This window comes from Malurus melanocephalus, unplaced genomic scaffold (assembly GCF_030028575.1).
Source record: "Malurus melanocephalus ecotype Western Australia unplaced genomic scaffold, MMel_1.1 scaffold_3, whole genome shotgun sequence".
In the NCBI taxonomy this organism is placed as follows: domain Eukaryota; kingdom Metazoa; phylum Chordata; class Aves; order Passeriformes; family Maluridae; genus Malurus; species Malurus melanocephalus.
Genome location: NW_026623235.1, coordinates 3,555,099 through 3,575,221, shown reverse-complemented (window position 1 = coordinate 3,575,221; position 20,123 = coordinate 3,555,099). Strand labels below are relative to the sequence as shown.

The 20,123-nt window shown below is 44.6% G+C and overlaps 1 protein-coding gene across 1 annotated transcript in view; it reads left to right on the top strand.

Moving 5' to 3' along the window:
* The first annotated feature begins 6 nt into the window (after window positions 1-6).
* The window catches only part of EXT1 (exostosin glycosyltransferase 1), a 176,155-nt gene continuing 156,038 nt past the window's right edge, over window positions 7-20,123 (top strand). Inside the window, exon 1 of the mRNA XM_057367838.1 lies at window positions 7-1,187. Coding sequence (XP_057223821.1) covers window positions 241-1,187 — 947 coding nt within the window. The 5' untranslated portion in view covers window positions 7-240. The remainder of the gene's footprint in view (window positions 1,188-20,123) is intronic.

Here is a 20,123-nt window from a genome sequence, read left to right as displayed (position 1 = left end):
CGGGCCGCCGCCGGGCCGCCGCCCGCCGCCCCTGAGACACCGGCGGCGAGAAAGTTGCGGCGGTCGCCCACATGCGCGGCCGCGGCCGGCGGCTTGGGGAACGGCGCCGAGCGGAGGTGGGCGAAGAGAGTTTGAAGCGCTCGCCGGCGGGAAGATGGCGGAGCGGAGCTGAGAGCGGCGCCCGGCGAGCTCGGGCCGCCCCCGCCTTCCTCCGCAGCCCCCCGGACCCCCGCCGGACACATGCAGGCCAAAAAACGCTACCTGACGCTGCTCTCTGCCGGCACCTGTCTCGCCCTGCTGCTCTACCTGGGAGGCGTGCGGCTGCGGGCGGCCCGGCACTCGCCGCCCGGTAGCCGGCATGGCCCGCGCCCCGGCGGTGTCGAGCGGCCCTGGCCCCGCTTCCCCGACGCCCTGCGGCCCTTCGCGCCCGCCGAGCACCCGGGCCCCGAGGGCGGCGGGCGCGTTTCCCCCCGCCAGCGCCGGGACGCCAGCGCCGGCCTCTACCGCGGGCGCCGCTGCCGCATGGAGTCCTGCTTCGACTTCGCCCAGTGCCGGAAAAACGGCTTCAAGGTCTACGTGTACCCGCAGCAGAAGGGGGAGAAGATCGCCGAGAGCTACCAGAACGTCCTGGCCGCTATCGAGGGCTCCCGGTTCTACACTTCGGACCCCGGGCAGGCCTGCCTGTTCGTCCTCAGCCTGGACACGCTGGACCGGGACCAGCTCTCGCCCCAGTATGTGCACAACCTCCGCTCCAAGGTGCAGAGCCTCCACCTGTGGAACAATGGCAGAAACCACCTGATTTTTAATTTATATTCCGGCACCTGGCCCGACTACACTGAGGATGTGGGGTTCGATATTGGCCAGGCTATGCTGGCCAAAGCCAGCATCAGTACTGAAAACTTCAGACCCAACTTTGACGTTTCTATCCCACTCTTTTCTAAGGATCATCCTAGGACAGGAGGGGAGAAGGGATTTTTGAGGTTTAACACCATCCCTCCTCTCAGGAAGTACATGTTGGTATTCAAGGGGAAAAGGTACCTGACGGGGATAGGGTCAGACACCAGGAATGCCTTATATCACGTCCATAACGGAGAGGATGTTGTCCTCCTGACCACCTGCAAGCATGGCAAAGACTGGCAAAAGCACAAGGATTCGCGCTGCGATCGAGACAACGCCGAATACGAAAAGTAAGTGAGCGGTGCCCCTTTGCCGTGCTTGTGTCCGCAGGGCATGCCGGCATGCTCTACGCTGCAGGCGGCCCGGGCCGCCGGGCAGATGTGAGCAGACGTGTACCGATGCGCTGGCAATGGCCAGAGGAAAGCATTTATCGCTCCTGTGGCCAAGTTGGTCCTCCCATCCCCGTGAGGATGCCGGCTGGCTCCGTGCTGCCGTGGCCGGGGGAGCTGGCRGGGAGGCGATGAAGGGCGATGCGGTGTCCTGCAGCCGTGGCGTTGCTTGCCCGGGGACGGATGACCTGCATCCGCAGCCCGATGGCTTTCCAAACGTTGCCAGCGGCGGAGGTGCTGTTGGAGGATGCGCTGGCATTTGGCGCTGCCTTTTGTCCTCCCAGCGCCTCTTAGGCCAGATGCTCTGTGTTTTGCCTGCCTTGAGACAAAGTTTGTACGAGTCCTCAGCTCTCTGCAGGTCGCATGTGAGCCGGGCTTCCGAAGTGGGTTGGTTGCTGAGGGCGAGGGCTGGGATACGCTCTCCAAAAAGCAGTGCCCGGCGTGTGACYGGGTGTCTGTGTATCTCCACAGACAAGCCAGTAACCTTGCCTTGCCGTGTTTTTCCTCTCAGTTCAAACCAGCGCAGTAGCAGTAAAAAAAGAAAGAAAAAGGAGTGCAGTGCTGGCTGTGTTCGTGTCCTGTGTGAGTTTCTGGTTTTTATGTGTGAGAGGGTACAYCAGTGATGCAGGCTCAGCGTGTGCTTTCTGTGAACGCCTGATTGCTTGGCTTTCCTCGACTTTTACTTTTATTTGTTGGTAATGTCAYTGTGAAGCCAAATTTTGTCTCGCTGTACTGCTTCCCTTGTCTTCTAGTCTGCTTTTTAGATTTTTATATATAGCTGCCGGGAAAATCGCTTCTGGGAATTACCAGGACTGCGATGCTGACTAAGCTGTTTGCAACTGATTAGTTCATTTAAATGCCGACCACCGCTACGTTTTCTGCAGAATAGGTGCCTGTATATGAAGTTTTCCACATGAGAATATTTCTTGGGTGGCGTGAATTAGACACTGAGTTAAAACAGACTAGCCGTACAGCACTGGGTGATGTGTAGTGGAGCTGCACCCTGGGCTGCCARTGGCTGGAGGGTTTTGTGGTACACAGGGGAACGTGGGTGGAAAAATGCTTCTGGAAAGCAGTTGGGAAGAAACTACGTTGGCATTAATACTGGTGAAAATTTCCGACTGGCTGGCTGTTTCTCCACCGAAACTATCCCCGGGGGTTGAGAAGAGACCGGGAAGGTCAGCATTGCAAAGTCAGGAAGCCTGCGTGTGTCTGGGTGAACTCTGCTCACCTTTTGGTTACTGTAATTCTGCTGCAGAGGGGGAGGAAAGAGCAGTGCAAATACTCAGTGGACTTTTAATCCCATTCACTTTCAGGAAACTGATGGGCRAATGGTGAAACCATGCACACGTGGAAGCGATATAGTGTCAGTGCCGGGTGATCAGTAGAGATACTAAGCTAAAGCTCATGTTATTTGTCACCCGGGAGTCCCTTTAGCTTGTGATCTCCTTCAGGGAATAGTTGTTTTGGGAAAGAAGGGAGCTCTGACTGTTGCAGCCTTTCAGGGTGTGGGTTTTTGGTTTTTAGRTCTCAGCAATTGGAGCTAATTTACAGATGGGAAAAATCCTGGTTATTTGCTGYATACTACAGTATGTGTGCTGTGAAGTTGTTATAAAACCTAACATACCTGTCTGTGGTTTCATGTGAGTCTATTTTTTTACAGCTATGCCATTGGTCTAATAAAAGATAGCCCTGTCCCTGTGAGTTCTGCTCCTCCTAAAGTGTCTTTGCCACTTGTTTTGTAGTGAGATTTGTACATAGCAACCCGYGGGATACGATAGCATGAACCCAACTGGTATGCTGTACTATTCATACAAAAAGCATACTTTCTGCTAGGATGTGGCTGCATCTGGGGTGGGGAGCTTTGACATTTGTTGCAGTGCTGCTGTTAAAAGACAGGAATTCAAAACCGATGCTAACAATAAGATTACTACAAGAATTGAACTGCAGATACTGCATCTCTTTGACCCAGCATCTTACCAGAGTGAGGGCACCTGGCAGAGCTGCTGCCCCTTCTCACTCATGCCTCGGTGCCGATGCAACAGCAGAGTGTGCCATCTGCTGCTCTCTCAGCACCGTATCCTGCCAGGGCCTGCATCCTCTCCCTTCTCTGTGCCAGTAGGGACCATGCTTGGTGCTCCACTCYCTTTATAAAATCCATCAGGGTCACATCCCCAAGGTAGCATGRCAGCCAACCAGTTGAAATGCTTCTGTGCTGATGTGTAACTCAGGTGTGAAGACTGTAGAAGGGACTCCATTTTTCATCCCTCCTGAAGCCGCATCTGATCATCARTGAGGCTGTAGTGCTTGGGAAAGAAGTGTCTATAATACATCTGGGCCTCAAAAAATGCACACAGAGTGGCTCTTGTGATGTGTTTGGKGCATGGATTTAACAACGCATCCTCAAGGTTTTCAGTCAGAAAGAAGGAAAAACATGCTCTTGAGGGTATGTGTGTTTGTATATCCATATAGAATTGGGAGTTGTGTGTTGTGCTTTTCTGTGCCAGTTTTCCCATCCTCTACTGGGATACTTTACACCACTTCATGTAAAGGACRGGAATGTGGGTGCCCTGACCATGGAGAGCTGGCGCTGAGATACCAGTGCTTGTGATGGTGATACATGAATGATTTGATCTAGGTAGAGGCCTTGCCAAACCAGGTAAATTAGGTGAGCAGAATTTAAGTCGTTCTAACTTTGTGTCAGCAGGGTGGTGGTGGTATGATGTGTTAGGTTTGGGGCTGCACACATCACAAGTTACTTGTGATGGAGTTTCATCTACAGTGTAACATTTGATGTTGGGTTCACATGAGGTCTACCTGTCTGCTGGATGTGATGTTTCTTCTCTAGATTGAAAAAAMCAAGAAAGGTGACTTCTTGACCTCTGGAAAAATGTGTAGAGTGTCTTAATTCATTTGGGGAAAGGAGGGATGGGCATGTGTGTATTTGACTGTCTCTGTGAAKTGTATTGAAAGATCCATCTGTATGTCACAACTAATTAATTTGCATCCTAGTTATGCATCTCAAGCGATAAAGTTGAGGCAGACTAAAATGAATTACATTATCATGATTAGACTACTAGCAAACAGGATATAAAGGAATACAAAACCTCTGGTTTTCTTTACCGTGTCCTTGATTGTCAGAGTTTGGCCTTTGTTACCTAGCATGAAGGCAACCGGKCTTTCTGAATTCTTCCACAATAAGATTTCAGCCTCAAGTTTTTCATTGCACAAAGGGTTAAGCAAATAAAAGCTGCTGCTGCTGAAGTTTGAAGACAACTTCTTAAATATTTAATGACAGTCTAAATATATACGTATGTGCAATGTGCTTTAAACAAAGGCAGAATTCATATACAGGCTTAACTGGTTCCAAATAATTACTTTTTGGAAGGTAATATAAATGACTATGGATACCAAAATAAATGGAGGAATGTGTTGTTCTRCTGAAGCCAGACACAGAGAAGAGGTTTGCACCAAAATGAGATTCTTTCTAGGAAAGTAAAATAATGTCTGTGGGATGTCCCCTGACCTTCAGCAATCTTGCCCTTGGAAGATGGAGAGGGTAGCAGTGATGGTATCCAAAAGCATAAGGTCTCACCAGAAGCTCATTCAAGACCTTTTCCTCATCCATGCAGGGTATCTAAAGTTAATGATGACAATGAAACAAGGGRAAAAAATATGAAGAGTAGAATGGAGGAGGAGAGTGAGAAAAAAAGATGTATTTTGGAGAAAGTGAGCTGTGGTGGAAGACAAATAGTACAATGAGGTACTCTTTATAGACTTGCGTTATTTGACTAGTGAGTGCTCAAAAAGTCTGTGTGATTRTGACTGAACTGAGAAAGACAAAACATGCAGAACCTCATGAAGTGGGACTAGTTCTGCCAGAGGAGGTTGCATGTGGTAATGGAGGAGGAGCCTRTGGAAGGAGCTACTCACAGATCTACCTGGGGCTGCTTGGTTCTGGCAGAAAAGGGAGATCAGCAGCACCCAGCATGCTTAYACCTGTGAGACATCTCTGCAGGGCACACAGTAGCACTAGGCAGGGTTGGATGTGTACTTTTACAGGGGAATATACCCAGCTGAATGCTTTCATTGATGCCTGRTACCTGGTAGGTTTACCTGGCCTGCACTCTACTGTTGGAATGTGTGCCAATCACAGTTGAACCTCCCACCCTTGAAAATTCTGAGTAGAGGTCACAGTCATACAATAGGCACAGAATGAAAAGAAAAGCAAGTTTTAGTTTTGCTTCCTTCCCACTCGGAATAAAATACAGGTATTGAAAAAAAGAAGTGGTAGAATGAAACACTAGGGATGACTTTGCTATGCACAAGACGGGCGTGAGAATGTGAAGTAAGGCTTAGGCTTGCCTGTCCAACATGTGGTGATAATCTGAACAATCCATATACATGTATCTGCATGTTTCAAACAAAGTGAAATKCTTGTATTTTTAATATACTGAGCTTCCGTGTATTATATTAAAATACAAATGTAAACGCCACACTTACTCACTGGATTATTTTTTGAATTATCTAAAAGTCTTCATTTGCAACTATTTAGGACAGGTCTTAGAAATCACCAAGGGTCAGGGTGGCTGTTCAGGACATCTGAAATGAGGTGGGAACCAGTCTGTGCATCTTGTATATCACCAGGCTGTTTTGGGAGCTTGGATAACACTCAAAAACTACTGAGAGAGCTTGGGCATTTTCCCAGCATATCTTGGCTCCTRCCGAGACCTGTCCACACCAGACTACTTTTTAATATTGATTTTGGAGAAACTGGAATTTTGCCTTGTTTACAATATGTTTATTCCAAAATGCAGTAAGCACATAAATAACAATGGTTTAATGGACATCTGAGAATACAGGACTTGCTCCATTGCGTTCCCCTTGCTCTCTGTATGTATTGCAACAGTGCAAGTGTCCTTGTGCCTGTTGATGCTGATTTAATGCAATTAGGGCCCTGAGGGGTAGGAGTTTCCACCTGGGAGGCTGCAGGCTGATGCCCTGGCAGGAGCTGGGAGCAAGGGTGACAGGAGCATCCCTAAGTTCACAGCCAGCCATGCAATCCTCAGCCTGGCCGAGGTGTGGGAGTGGGTGGATGTGTGTGCATGAGTGCGTTCCCCATGTGAGCAGTGCTGGGTACTGCTGCGTGTGTGGCCGGGTGTGTAGGGTCAGGCGCTGGCAGAGGAGCCCGCCCTGCCCRTGGGCCTCAAACCAGGCACCCTCCTAACCTCAAGTAATTATGTTTTCTTGTGGGGTAAGTTATTATTATAATCGGTTGCCCCAGGCCTTTCTGTGTCTTTCTATGAAGCATCTCATACAAGGCTGTGGGGTGACAAAGCATTACRCTAAATGGGTGATCTGGTCTGCAGCAGGTGTTTTCTGCATGCAGAATGTATGTGAACATTGCTTTCACARCTGGAGGGGCTCTGCTTTTATTTTTCCTGCCTAGGAAAATTGATCTAGGATAGTTTGTTGGTAAATACTCATCACTGAAGAGAGACTTGATGATAGAACAAAACTGAAAGAAAAAAATTATCTGAATCATGATTTTAAGTAGAGTTAATCTTTAAACAAGTAGTTTCAAGGGCTTGTTGAACCCAGATCAGAACTAGGAGTAACAGTTCCAGCTACCTATTTTGGCAAGATGAAGYCCTCTTGGGCCTCCAGTGAAGTGACCTTAGCAAGAAAATGCTGCATCCCATGGTGCTGATGCCTTCTTACTSTCTGTGGCTGGGTGTTTCACAGGGCAAACTCTGACTTCTGCAGGACATTTTGTAGTGGCCTTAAGTAAGCTTCACTGAAATTGCTCCTAAGGCAGAGGGAGTGGCTGAATTTGGGGTTGTCCTGGGGGTTGTGTGTGGCTGCTTCCTGCTGCATTGAGGGTGCTCTCAGCTGTGGACCTGTTTGCATCTGTGCAGCTCTGAAATGGTGTATCTTGCTGGGAGAATGGGATTAAAAAAAGGAATTTCTGCTCGAGACAAACCCGAGCAAAAAAAGACTACTGGTTTGACTCTGCTGGAAGTAATCCTTTTGCCCCACATACAGTCCTGGAATAGCCCACTGGAAAGTAAACCAGCAGCCGCTCGCAGGAGAAGGAAGTAAATGAAACTGGTCGGCACGAAGCACTTATTTACTCAACAGATGTGAGTCAAGAAAATGTGCTGTAATCTGATGATTTCTGGAGTATTATCTGTGATTGTTTTCCTTTTCTCACKGAAGGGTTTCTTTCAGAAAATCCATAGAGTTTTGTGGTCTTGGGTAAACAAACTGTTTTGGTATCCAGAGAAAAATAACTGGTAGGTATGTGGATAACTGTCTGGCCTGGGAATGGAGTTAAATGCCATATTCTGAGCTGCTAAGGTGACTGACTTCTCAAGGACTTGGCTATATCTAGATGATGATGGAAGATTTTTGCTCTTTGTCCCATGTCATACGGAGGTTAAGTTTAGCCTGTGGGAATGTGTGAATATGACTTCAGGTTATATTTAAGGTTCTGCACCTTTCCACATTGCCAAGTATTTGGGATGTATAGGTTTCAAAACTTTCTCATGGTTTACAATGAGAAATAGACTTGTTCCTGTTCTTCTATTCATCCATGTATGCTGTGTTTTTTTGTGAGGTTTTGTGTTGCTCTTTTTTCAATCCAAATTTCAGGAAGAAACAGGACATGTATCATCACTGTTTTGCCCTTAATATAGGAGCCTCCTCAGTCAACCATAGGGAGCATTGGTGCAATCTAATGCTGATACAACTCATCCCCACATCTCTGGAGAAGGCAGGGAGGGAGGGAGCTGTGGCAAGAGGTGCCTGTGATACCAGGTGTGCACAGGTGTGATTAAAGATCCCAGCCAGAGGATAGTGGGGGTCCTTTCTTCCACTTACAGAAGAAATCATAATTTGTAACAGTTGACAGCCAGGCATGGGAAGAAACTGTCCTGGTATTATGGCACAGGTGCCAAAGAACCTGGGAGAGTGTTTGGAGGCCAAGAGGGGGGAGATCAACACACTGCTATGGTGCAGGAGAAACTAGTTTAAGAAAYTAATTCCAAGTGAGAACAAAAGAGAAGAGATTTGTTTCACATGAGAAGAAGAAAGTAGTGTTTTAAGAAATATGGGCCCTATGTCAGCAAAATGTATGTCTTAACTGCATTGCTGGGAAAAAAACTGGTATGAGTGCTGCCAGGCTGACGGGTTTCGAAGTGCAATCTAACTTCATAAAATGTTGTAATTTCTTAGAATAAGAAAATATAGTTGTAATCCAGTCAGGAGGGTTAGGCCTCYTCAATAATAGGAGAAAGAAGATGCCATTTTCTTTAAACATCTTGTGTTTTCCCACTTGTCTCTCCCATCACTTCTTGGTGGGAGAGAAAAAAAAACCTCAATTTTTTTGGTGGTTTAGTGCTATCTTCTTGGCCAGGATGCTAAATGGGTGTTTCCTGAAAGGTAGTAGAGGTGGGATGTTTGTGTTGGYTAAATCAGGCTCCCATTTCATACTCCAGTAAGACAGACTTCTCAACCCTCCTGAGGTCCCTGGGAGAAGTGTGGTGTTGGCAGGGCTGCCACAGGAGCTCCTGCCTTTTCCTCTCTAYAGTGGATGTGGTCTCAGGACTGCAGTCCAACAGCCAAGATTGTCACTGGCTACCATGGTTATGTTTGGGTATATATGCACTTTTAAAATGGAAAGAAGTCTTTGCTTTTCTTAAGCATTCTGGGGGTTTACTGTAGTGCTTTATAATGTTTCGAGCCTGTATAAAACTGAAATACTACTCATTCATGATTTCTGTATCCCCTTCTCAGGAAGCCTCAGTGAATGTAGGTCTAAACCGATTTTCCAATAAAAGGTGACGGTTGTCAGAATCAGTATAAAGCAGCTCTCTCCWTGTGTCTGGCAAGGGAAAATCGCCACTAAAGCTTTTTTGGGGTTTGACTTGTCCTGGGTCAGGACATGTTTGGTATATGAACCCTTTAACTCTCCTTGCTTCACTCAGCTGTTAACAAAGGCCACTGCTTTTCCAGGCACTGGAAGTGCTGTCGTTCCTGATCCGTCCTCCAAGGGCTCCTGYGGTGCAGTTAGCAAAGTCAATAAAGCTGCTGTGAGTTGACTTTTTTCTCCATGATGKTTTCTAGTCCAGAAATACATGAAAACAAAATAATTCCTGGGTTCCTAAGTGAATTTCCCATTTATTCACTTTTTCCCTCTCTAATATCTTCTTTGTGTTTATGAATGACATAGAATTAGGGCTAATTTAGTTGATTGGCTGCAAAACAAAAGTATTCAGTGCTAAGAATGGGAAATGAGAAGGCCTTTCTGAAATGTTACTTCTTTGCATAATTGTAATAGATTATAATTATACAGTTGGGTGTTTAGCAGTGGATTTGCTGTAAACATGGTCGTGGGAAATCTCTCTTTGCTTACTTGTGTSGGTTCGAGTCCCAGTGTGGTCCTGTCAATGGCTGTACCAGCATCTCTAACATCATTTTCTCTTTGGGCAGGATGATGGCCACAGCGAATGCTATCTCCAGTTCTCTTCTCAGCTCCTCCTACAACATTACTGCTGGTCGATATGGCCATGTCAGACTGTTGACACAAATCAATAAGATCAATCATTCTTCAGCTCCTAAACAAAATTGAGAGTGTGATGCTGAYGGCCTGCACGTAGCAGTAAATTCCTAAAGGAAAAATGCATACTGTAGTGTTTGCTGAGTGTATCTGTGGGGGATCCTGTCCCGTTAATAATTAGTTCTCTGAGGCTGTAAAAAGTAACATGGGACAAATAGTTTGCTAGAGCTGCAATGTGCGTTATGACCCCTRCAACCTTCAGGCTGATGGAGAGCATCACCTGACCAACAGCAGTGTGGGATACAGGGGAGTGTGGCAGTGTTGGGTAGCAATCCTGTTTTGCTTCATTCTCCTAGAAGATCTTGACTTCTGATACTGTTTTTTTGCCTGGTGAATAATTACAGACATTTTATCACAATGCTGGAATTCCTGGTGCAATCAGATAGTTCAGTGTATTACTRCCAGAAAATCCATCAAAATGGTAGTTTTTGTAGTCTTCAAGAATAAAATCAGAGGCTGCTTCTGAAAATCAGAATCTTTTTCTGAAGGGAAGGACAAATTGTTGTTTAAAAGTCTGAGTTTATATCTCTGAAGTCTTGTTTTGGTGTGTCTGCTCATCGACTCAATCAGCTGCTTCAGGARGATAAACACATGAATGTTTAATCTTATGAGTTTGCCACCAACCATTGTGCTGGGTGCTAGCAGATTTTTCTTTTAATTAAATGTAATTTGTCTRATCCTAATGGGAAACATAATTATAGGATGTATTTTTTAATACTGTGATTTCAGAATTATCTTATAAAGAAGAGTAACACTTCCCCCTTAAGGGCGGTTTAAAAATCAGCAAACAAAATAGAAAAAAAACTAAAACACACTTTGCTTAAAGTAATAAATCTCAGACAAGATGCAAAAAAAAAAGAGCATCTGATATGTTGGAGCGGCAATAAAGCTGAAAATTAATGATCAGTAGGTTGCTGCTGCATGAGAGAGTGAATGCATTATGGATTTGAGAAGATGCCTACAGCTTATTAAATGCCAGCAAATTTTTGGATAAGTAGTAGAAAATCCTGGTCAGAAGTTGTAARATGGTGTGAATTGCAGCTGGACAATCCAGTGCCGCAAAGGTTGTGTGCACGTGTATATGGTTGAAATATAAGAAAGTGCTTTGCAAGATCATGGTCAGAAGTTGCATGCTAAACTCCTTTTACTTTCTGATTGGAGGATTTAAATGTTTCAGTAAGGCATGACTGTAGTCTCAGGAAARGATTTATCATACTTTACATAAGAAGGTATGTATGACTATTTAAAATAATTTAAAACAAATAACATCCCTTCACCCTTCCACATTCCCTTACACTTTTTTTCTCTAAACCCAAAAGCTAAGACTACTACTTGAATTGTAATGGAATAATATATCAAGTGAGTGATCACATCAGGCATGGACACTTACCAAATCACAGCGAGATAACTGTGAATAACTCTCTAGTTTCAACAATTTGCATGGCCATTAACAATTGATGGGTTTCCCTTAGAACCGCATTATCTATGGCAGCAGGATCTATTCCTGTGCACTGCTCCTGCATACTAAGTGCCAGACAAATTCTCAAAAGTGAGGATAATAAAAAATCTGATAGCAGCAAGGTGAATGAAGCAGGTAGGAATTTCAAGGCGACATTTTTTGAAGATGGGGAATATTTCAGGCAGTCATGCATTTTCATAACTGTTCTTTATCCYGTTTCCCTGCCTACTTCTTTTACTACAGTTCTGCAAGTTTTAATTCAAGCTGGTGTTAGGTTTCTCTTCACTGCTTGGTATCACTTCAGGCTTGATGGTCAGWCCTGCCTGTGGATCAGTTAAGGAAAGATTTTTAAATACTTTTTGTTACAGTTTTGTGTTGGACAGGTGTCTTCAGAAGCTTTTATGCATATTTGACAAAAGATTAAAATGGTACTAAATTTAGCGTCCTAGATTGTTGGCTGGCTCYTTCCTGGGAGTGATTTCGAGCAGGTGCCAAAGATGTGTTTTCCTTATGAGCATCATACCACCGTTTTAATAAGCGTGTGACACATCCCTTATTTCTAGTGCTTTCATCTCTGCCTGACAGCATGTCAGTTCTTTCCAGATTCCTSTACCAAGCTGACTTTTTCAGCCCCAAATCTCTTCCTCTTTTTTATTTCTCTTTCTCACCCTCTTCCCTCTCCCCTTTCTTCTCACGGCACTGTGTTTGTGGCAGGATGAAAGCAGCTGAGTGAAGTGGTGGCGGGGAAGGCTCGAGTAATCAAAGCACACAAGCGGCTGGAGCTGTGTGAGGCAGGTGGGTGACACATCAAAGCCAGGGGTGTGTGTGCTTGCTGCTCTCACCTCTCCTTGTGAATGATCCCCCTGCCATAAACAGAGTTCCTGGGGTTAATTTGTGAGTTCACATGCACACAAATGTGATTACTTTTCTATGGCCTTCCCAAAATTTACTTGCTGAGAGCAGTAATAAAATCTTAGCTTTGTTCCTTGGAGGATGACCTCTGTGGATGTGGTGTGTAAGGAGAYGAGTACCTGAGTTGTTGATAGCAGGAAGTGATCGTTCACCATCAGCTGAGAGTCACCCATCACCTTATTGTCCCATCTGCCTGGAAATGTTTCTGGATTGCTGTAGRGAGGATGAGAGCTGGAAGGTCTGAGCAGGCCTGGTTGTCCCCAGCTGGGCCTTGCATGGTCAGAGATCCAACATGTCCTRTCTTGGGGTCCCTTGGCCGGGGCAGGCAGCAGCCCTCACTCGACCACACTCTGGTGCTACTCCCAAGCTCTGCACCCAGTGTGAGGCTTCAGGTCCCCAAACTCCCACTCATCTCTAAACTCTCCGTAAATGTCTCTTGATGTGGAGCTAACTGTGGGGCTGGCTGTTTTCTCAGCTGTTGCCTCTCCTCAGGTCCTGCTTTGTCTTTGTGGTGGAGGTCAGTGGTTGAGCACTCCAAGATCTGGGTCGACTCTTGCACTGTGTTTGTGCAAGGGGACCTGGTCCTTGTCTTAACTGTTTGCCTCAAAGGTGTAAAAAATTATTGCACTCTGCTTCTGCCATCTTTGATAGGACTTTTCCTCACTGCCTGCTGATGTTGTTTCATTTACTGTGGCTGAGAACTGAAATAACCAGGACTGTCTCTTGACTTTCTGTATCACAAGCCATCAGTGRATTGCAGTGAAAACAGGTTTTCAGCTTTTGCTTTATTAGCTATTTCTGATGGCCTGTAATAATAATCCTTTCTAGCAAAAAGGCTTTTTACTCTTTCATTTTTAATGAAAATTCTTTCTGACAGGTCATCGTAAAATAATTCACAATGAAATTGTCTGTGTTCTTTGGGTCTAAAATTGGAGATAAAAGAATTTAGAGATAGTGGTGTGATCCCAGTTGCCCTTTTGGTGTAGTTACTGGTTATAGCAATAGTTCCTACTTTAACTTTTGTCTCAGGGTAACCATGTTTCACAATAATCAATGCCCTGATTACTGTAATTGCAGCCTGTGGTACTGTGGTCTTACAATTAACTGACTGGGCCAATAAGGTATGGAATTTAATGAATATTTGTGAACAAACTTGATTAGGAAGTAGGTTGAGGATACACACTGGTGGAGGATAATAGAAGAAAAGCATCCTCAGTTTTGATAAATAGAACAGATGGAAACCTGAAAATGAGCAGCAAAGCATGGAAACCATCCCACTGCTGTTTACCTTGCTGCACCGTGTCTTTAAAAAAAATGGAAGTTAACTCCTTACTGCAGTGAGATCCTGTGTACACAATTTCAGTCTTTTCTGCAGAACTTTAAAGCATTATCAGACACAATGTTGAAAACTGGATTTACAGTGTAGGGCTGGTATCAGCCTTAAGTAAGAAGTGTCTGTTGTCATCCCGTGATTGAATTGTAATGCAATTAAAATGAGAAAGGGACCACCATTGAAATTGGGAAATAGATTTCATAGTGGTGCCTCTGGGGAGGTGGATGGCTTACATCTGCTAGTTGCTGAAAAGTTGGCTGCGTTTACTGTCCTTGAGGAACTGTGTCCCATTTTTTGCTTGTTATTGGACATGCTTCATGTGCCTCCCTCTGGTTGTGTCCCCATGTTTCAGATGCATCTGGAAACCTTCATCTCAGATATAGAGGCCTGTCCTTCACACTCTGCCAGGCCATTTGGGAGTGTTCTGTATGAGTCTGGCAAGTTAACAGTTAAAGGGTATGTTGTGTTTTGGATAGTTGCTTTATTTTAAGGTTGCCAGAACTCCCTTTACATCTCCTTGCCTTCTCTCCTCTTTCTCCATCTTTACTCAATCTTTGAGCTATTTGACTTTTATTTGCCGGTTTTCCTGGCTAAGTACATGTTTGTCTTTGTAACAAAAGTAGCATTAAATCCTGCTTACTTCACTTCTCCCTTTTTTTTTAAACTTTTGGTTATCTGCAAAGTTTGATATTAATAGATGTGCATGAAAGGAAAATGCATGTGTAAGGRGCCTTGGTCAGAGAGCTCCTGCCCTGAGCAATAGGCTGGTGAGTGGCTGCTGCTGCCACAGGAGCTTGGAGGGGAGGGTGTCTTCCAGCAACTCCAGTTCTAATGGATATTTCGTTCTTACCTGCTAGTTTCCAACAGCATTAATTTTTATGCATTTATTGTATTTAATTAAAGGCAGGGCTGCTTACAGCAATGCTCACGGAGGTTCCTCCTCTCCCCCAAATGCAACAAATAACCATCTGGTATTTGTTTTGTATAACACAATCCTCATAAAATGAAAAGTAATAAAACATAATTATYTGTAAAGGCTTGTTTTATAAGCCTAGGAATGAGCTTGTTCCTGCCTTATTTTCATCTAGTTGTAAGATAAGGACGCTTTTGTATGGTTTTAGCCCCTCTCCAGATAAATAGAGAATCAGTTATTACAGTGTTTTAAACCCTGGTGTGTAAAGGTATGCAGTGGTGTAAATGGATGCACAGGATAGTGATACTGGATCTCTAGAGAAGAGAGAGAGGAGAGAAGAGTATCTCTTCCTCTAGAGGTGAGATTAGTCTTCCTTTAAGAAGTTTTTCCCTTACAAACAATGGGTTTTATTTGAAAGCTTTGGTACAGTAAGAGGGAACAAAACCTGAAGCTACACRAACAATTCAGCGTTTCTGAGATGTAGGCCTTGAAGTTGGGTTTGACCCCTTTCTGCATGCTACGTGTCCTTGGCAGTGTGAAGGACAAGTGTCATGGGTCTACACTCGTGCTTGCATGTGTGTTAGGATTCCTTGGCTTGGCCTTTGTGTTACTGACGGGCTTTAACTACTGTGTATCTTCATCTCTCAGAGTATTGCTGGCTTSATTCACCTCCAGTTTTGTCATCTGGACTCCCAGCACACGATTCAGCAGTTTTGAAGAGCTAATTATACTTATTTCACCTTAGATTTGCTCCTTGCTATTTGTTTGTAGGCTGCTGTGCCATTTTGCTTGCCTTTGGCTTGCTGTAACCCTGCAAAGCTCTTCCCACCACCACATGCTAGCAGGATATTTTTCTGGGAAAAAGTGAAACTAGATCATTTAAACCAGTTAGATGGTAAAAGCAAGACATGCGAGTGGCTAATGGCTGTCTAAAGACGAAGTGTGAAAACCAAATCCTTTCAGAAAACTCACAATGCAAACTTAATACTTTTTTTTTTTTTTAATAGTAATAAGCAAGAATCCACTTTTTTGTAATGAAAACTGAAAGCTGTGGGGTTGCAAAGCACCTTCAACTTCAGCATGCTTTGGAATGTGTTTGTTTCAATCCTGTTCTTCTGTGCACAATTAATTAAAGTGATAGACGAGAGCTTCACTCAGCTGTTMTGTGAATTGTAGCCTTCTCAAAACCAGATATGACTTAGGTATTGCTTTCTCTCTGCAAGACAAGCCTTSTAATTTTGAATCTTGATGAGTGGCTGCTTTTGTTCTGCGAGTCTCAGAAACAAYGGGGTTGGAAGCACATAACAAATTGCCAAATGATAGAACTGTAGAGAGAAAAATCTCCTTGAAGTGCCTCATTCCCTGCATCTTTCGTTCTGCAGAGGCTGCATTGATGCAGTGCCCGGTGCAGATTTTGGGGCAAGGAGATGCTCCCCCAGCAAGTCCTGCTTTCTGGGCAGCAGCAGCGCCYGAGAATGGCCATTGCTGAGCTGCTTCTGCCCTGTATTGGAGTAATTTCCTTGAAATAGATTTTCCTTAGAATGTGTTCTTTTTTCATCTTATCTGGGGATCCTGGTGTAATCTACACATTGCTGACTTTAGTTGTTTAACAGAACTGTTGTGGCTGCTCTGGGTCCTCAGCCAGTGCACAACCAACAGCAGCAGGGGATGTGTTAGGAGGCACCCGGCTGCCTTATGTGAGCTTAGTGTTGTTTTCCATGGCCCAAAGTCTTTGATCTATTCAAACAGAAGCCTGGGAAGCGGGGCATGGATACCACATTGCAGGCTAATGTGTAAATACATCCTTTTGCACCAAWGTCTCATTTAACCTATAAGCTAAATGTGCTATATATGTCAGAGGCTGCAGCGTCCAGCTAGAAGTCAAGTGGTCTGAGATATTTGTCATCCCCACACAGTATATAATGTTCCATTTACTTTTTCATGCAAGGTCTGGAATTCAACTGTTGTATTTTTTTCCTAGAATATTGCTCCACTTAGGTATAGAGTAGGGAGATACCTCTCTGCAAAGGTTACTCGTCCTTAATTCATTAACGTCTCCAGAATGTTCCGAGACCAGTGTTGCTTTACATTCACAGCAGCAGAATTGTATTTAAAAGTTTGGATGGTTTCTGATTCAGACTTCTTATTTCTCAGGAATAATTGGGTTTCACTTTACCAGTGTAGATGAAGTAAAGCCTTTAGCTGTCAGTGTGGCACGGACTCATTTGTTCTCTCTCCCATTGTGTGCAGAGTGGTCGCTTTTGGCGCATTTTCTTTCAAATGCGAYGTAAAGTGAAATCCTGTTATTTGCACACATCCTGTGGCATGCATCTTCAAAGTATCTAGGCAACCTTTATGTAGATGATGCTTTTAACTCAAACTTTTCCATCATTATAAGTGTGGTCCTGTGAAAAGAAGCAGGATGAAAAAGGGARTAAAGAAAGGGCTGGCTTGAACTGACTTGGGGCAGCTTGAGTCACTTGTAAAACTCTTTGTAGGAAGTGTGACACACTGAAGATCTCTGCTCCCTTACACTTAAAACATCAGCTGCAAACTATTCCTGCAAACTATGTTTTTTCTTTGAGCTAGGGCGAGTAGGGGGTCTCCTGGCTCTGYTGGAGCTGATAGTAGATCGGTCAGGAAAGGGGGGTTTCAGAGTTTCYACAGTGTACCACCAAACAGTGGATTTCCTTGTGTCGTTCTCGGCTCTAGGCTGAGGATGAGTGGTCCAAAACATCCACAGTTGTTGCCCTGGGAGGTGTTGTGTTCTGACAGTTTTTGAGTTCAGCTGTGCTTCTYGGAAAACAAGAGCTGAATGGAAGACTTGAAAGACTTAAGGGGARGCCACCATTGCTCAGTTAGTTTGCTTTTAGCCTCTACAAGGAAGAAGTAAAGCTTACTCAGAGGAGATTCTTYGAATAAAAGCATGTCTGTGAGGTGAGGTGTGACCATGATCCATCAACAGTGCAAATGGAACAGGCATCACTGCTGCAGCAGTGGGATCTCCRGTTGGGAATTGGTCTCCAAAGCCAAAGTCACTCAGATGTGCTGCACAGGGAATGTTGTGGTCCTAGACTTCGTGTCACRGTGGATGTCATCTCTTAGAGCTGTTCTGGTTTCATTAGATCAAGCAAGCATCCTCCATGCAGGAAGYAGGGCCAGTGTAAACATCATACCATGTGCTGTGGCTGCTTTGGCATAAATGGGATTGGTGTCGTTTTGCTTGATACTGATTGAATTGGGGCTGTGCATGATCAGCATGGTGCGTGTTGGTATTAAGGAGCATGTTGGTGGTGTAGGTCAATGTACACACCAAAGCAATCACAATTTTCCCYTCCCCATCAATGGGCAACATACACAAATCTCACTTTTACCCTCCTTGCCCTGGCCTGGTGCTGGGGAGCATGATGTGTTCCCTACCCAACTTTTAAGAGGATGGGGGTGTTTGTAGGACTGATGCCAGAGGCCTGTGATTATGGTTTGGGGAGATAAAAGATTGTGTCTCTGTGATTTGCATTTACTGGGAGGTGATTCCTTTGGACTCTTGCTGCTGTCATGGTGTCAGCCCAAATACCAGTGACCAYGACAGCATCTTCCTGCATGTAGTTGAGTTGGCCCGGAGGAGGAGGCTGAGCTGGTGGTGGAAGGGATGGGAGATGCTATATGCCATTGTTGCCCCAGGTGTTGGGTTTTGGGAAATGACAGCGCCAAGCAGCTCACAGAGATTTCTCTGGAAGCTGGTGCAGAGCAGAAAAGGAAGCTCAGGTTTCTCAAGACTCCTGGTGCCAGATCCTCGTCTGCATTTTCATGTTGACCTTCTCATCTTTATCCATAGTTGAGCCTGAGTGTCTAGCAATAGTAGGATAGCCTCTGTGGCTGTTTCTTAGGGAATGCTAAAAGAGAAAAGTTGGGAATGCCCTGGACAAATATTTAAAGCATGGGGAGGAAAGCTTCAGATTTTTGTGTTTGCATGCTTAGGAGAGTAAATGAAAGCTTCCCATTGCAAGGTAAGGTAACTATGTTTGTAGCCAGAGGTTTGGTTTGGGCTTTTTTTAATTATTAAAGGCCAGCTGTATATATAATCTTGACTTAATTTCTCTGGTGCAGAAGGCTGAAATAATTTTCTAGGACTTCATGATTAATGTCTAGTTTGCCTGTCAATGAGGATACCACGGTAAGTATCCCCATGCAGTGATTTCTTTATTCAGTCTCATGTCTGTGGGTTGGTCATGAAAGCTGAGATGGATATTGACTACTTTCATCTTGACTATATTTTTAATTACAGGGCAGTAAAAGTCAAGTAGGATAGCATTTTGGGTGGTTGGTGTGGGAATAAAGCAATGTAAATTGTCAATTGAGCCCTGGTAGCTTACTTGGGACCGTGTGGTGAGTTGTTACTGTGTTAGGGTGGGAGAAACTGCCAAAGGAATACTACAGTACAGTTAAGTGGGACTGTTAGGGACATGACTGAATGAATTCATTAGTTGCAATGGTGTATTTTTGTATCTGCCTTTCCTTACAACTGCTTGGAGAAGATACTCAGATGAAGCAAGACCAATGGGAAGAGGGGACAAGAAGAGACTCTGAAGATTTGGTTCTGAAATAGAGCTGTTTCCTGGATGTGTTTTACTAAATAGTGGCAGTTTGCTGCCAGAGCAGTGTACTCCTGATGAAACATCTTCGTGTTGATGCTGTCTCTGTACATCTGCTTGTTGGGTAGGTTGGAAACAAGTGTAGGAAAGGACAGAAATGTTTCTGTGCAAAAGGATTGAATCAAGGCAACAGCTGCTTTTGGCAGAAGAGATAGTCTCAGCTACTGGTGTTTTCACAGGCAAATAGCAGTAAACTTGCAGGGGTGTTTGAGATAGAAAAATGCGTTAGACATAGGTGCCATCTTTGAGATTCCAAAGGAAAGCCAAAGTGAAGAGCTGGAGGCTGCAGACAGTGCAATATTTTCTTAAGTATAGATAAAGCTGGTGTCTGACCTGTTTCTGTTTATCAGCATCTTTGTTAGGAATTAGTCTGCTGCTTGGCCTTGTTATTTTTGGAGTTAGGGGAATATAATTAAGATGACCCTAAAGTAGGAGTGGCTTAGAAGAGAAACAAGATACATTTCGTTTGAAACAGTAAAATACATATCTGTAGCAGAGGGTATGCTCATGGTCAAGAGTGTGAAGGTATATGCTTCCTTCTATAAAAAAAAAACCCGTCTCTGGTTGAGCTGTGCCAGGGTGTGCAAGATTTACCTCTGTCTTTCTGGRGTGGCCCAGTGCCAGGGTTGATGTGTACTGGGTGAGACATCTGGGCATCAAGAGAGGCAGGGCAAGCATTAAGGAGCTCTCAAGGAGCTAAATGTTGTGTGTGAAAACCCAAGGGTGGAAAGAGGGGAAGAATTAAGAATTAAAAAAGCAGCTGTCTTTGTAACAGCTTTTTCCTCCCTCTCAGCTGTGTTTCGTCTCATGTTTACTTTCTAGTAGGGTTGCACTGTTTGGGTAGTGAGGAGGTGGGAAGGTTACTCTCTCAATTTTTAATGTGATATAGTTAAAACAAATACGCCTGCAACAGAAATGCTCATCGTGGCTTGAAACACCTYCATGTTG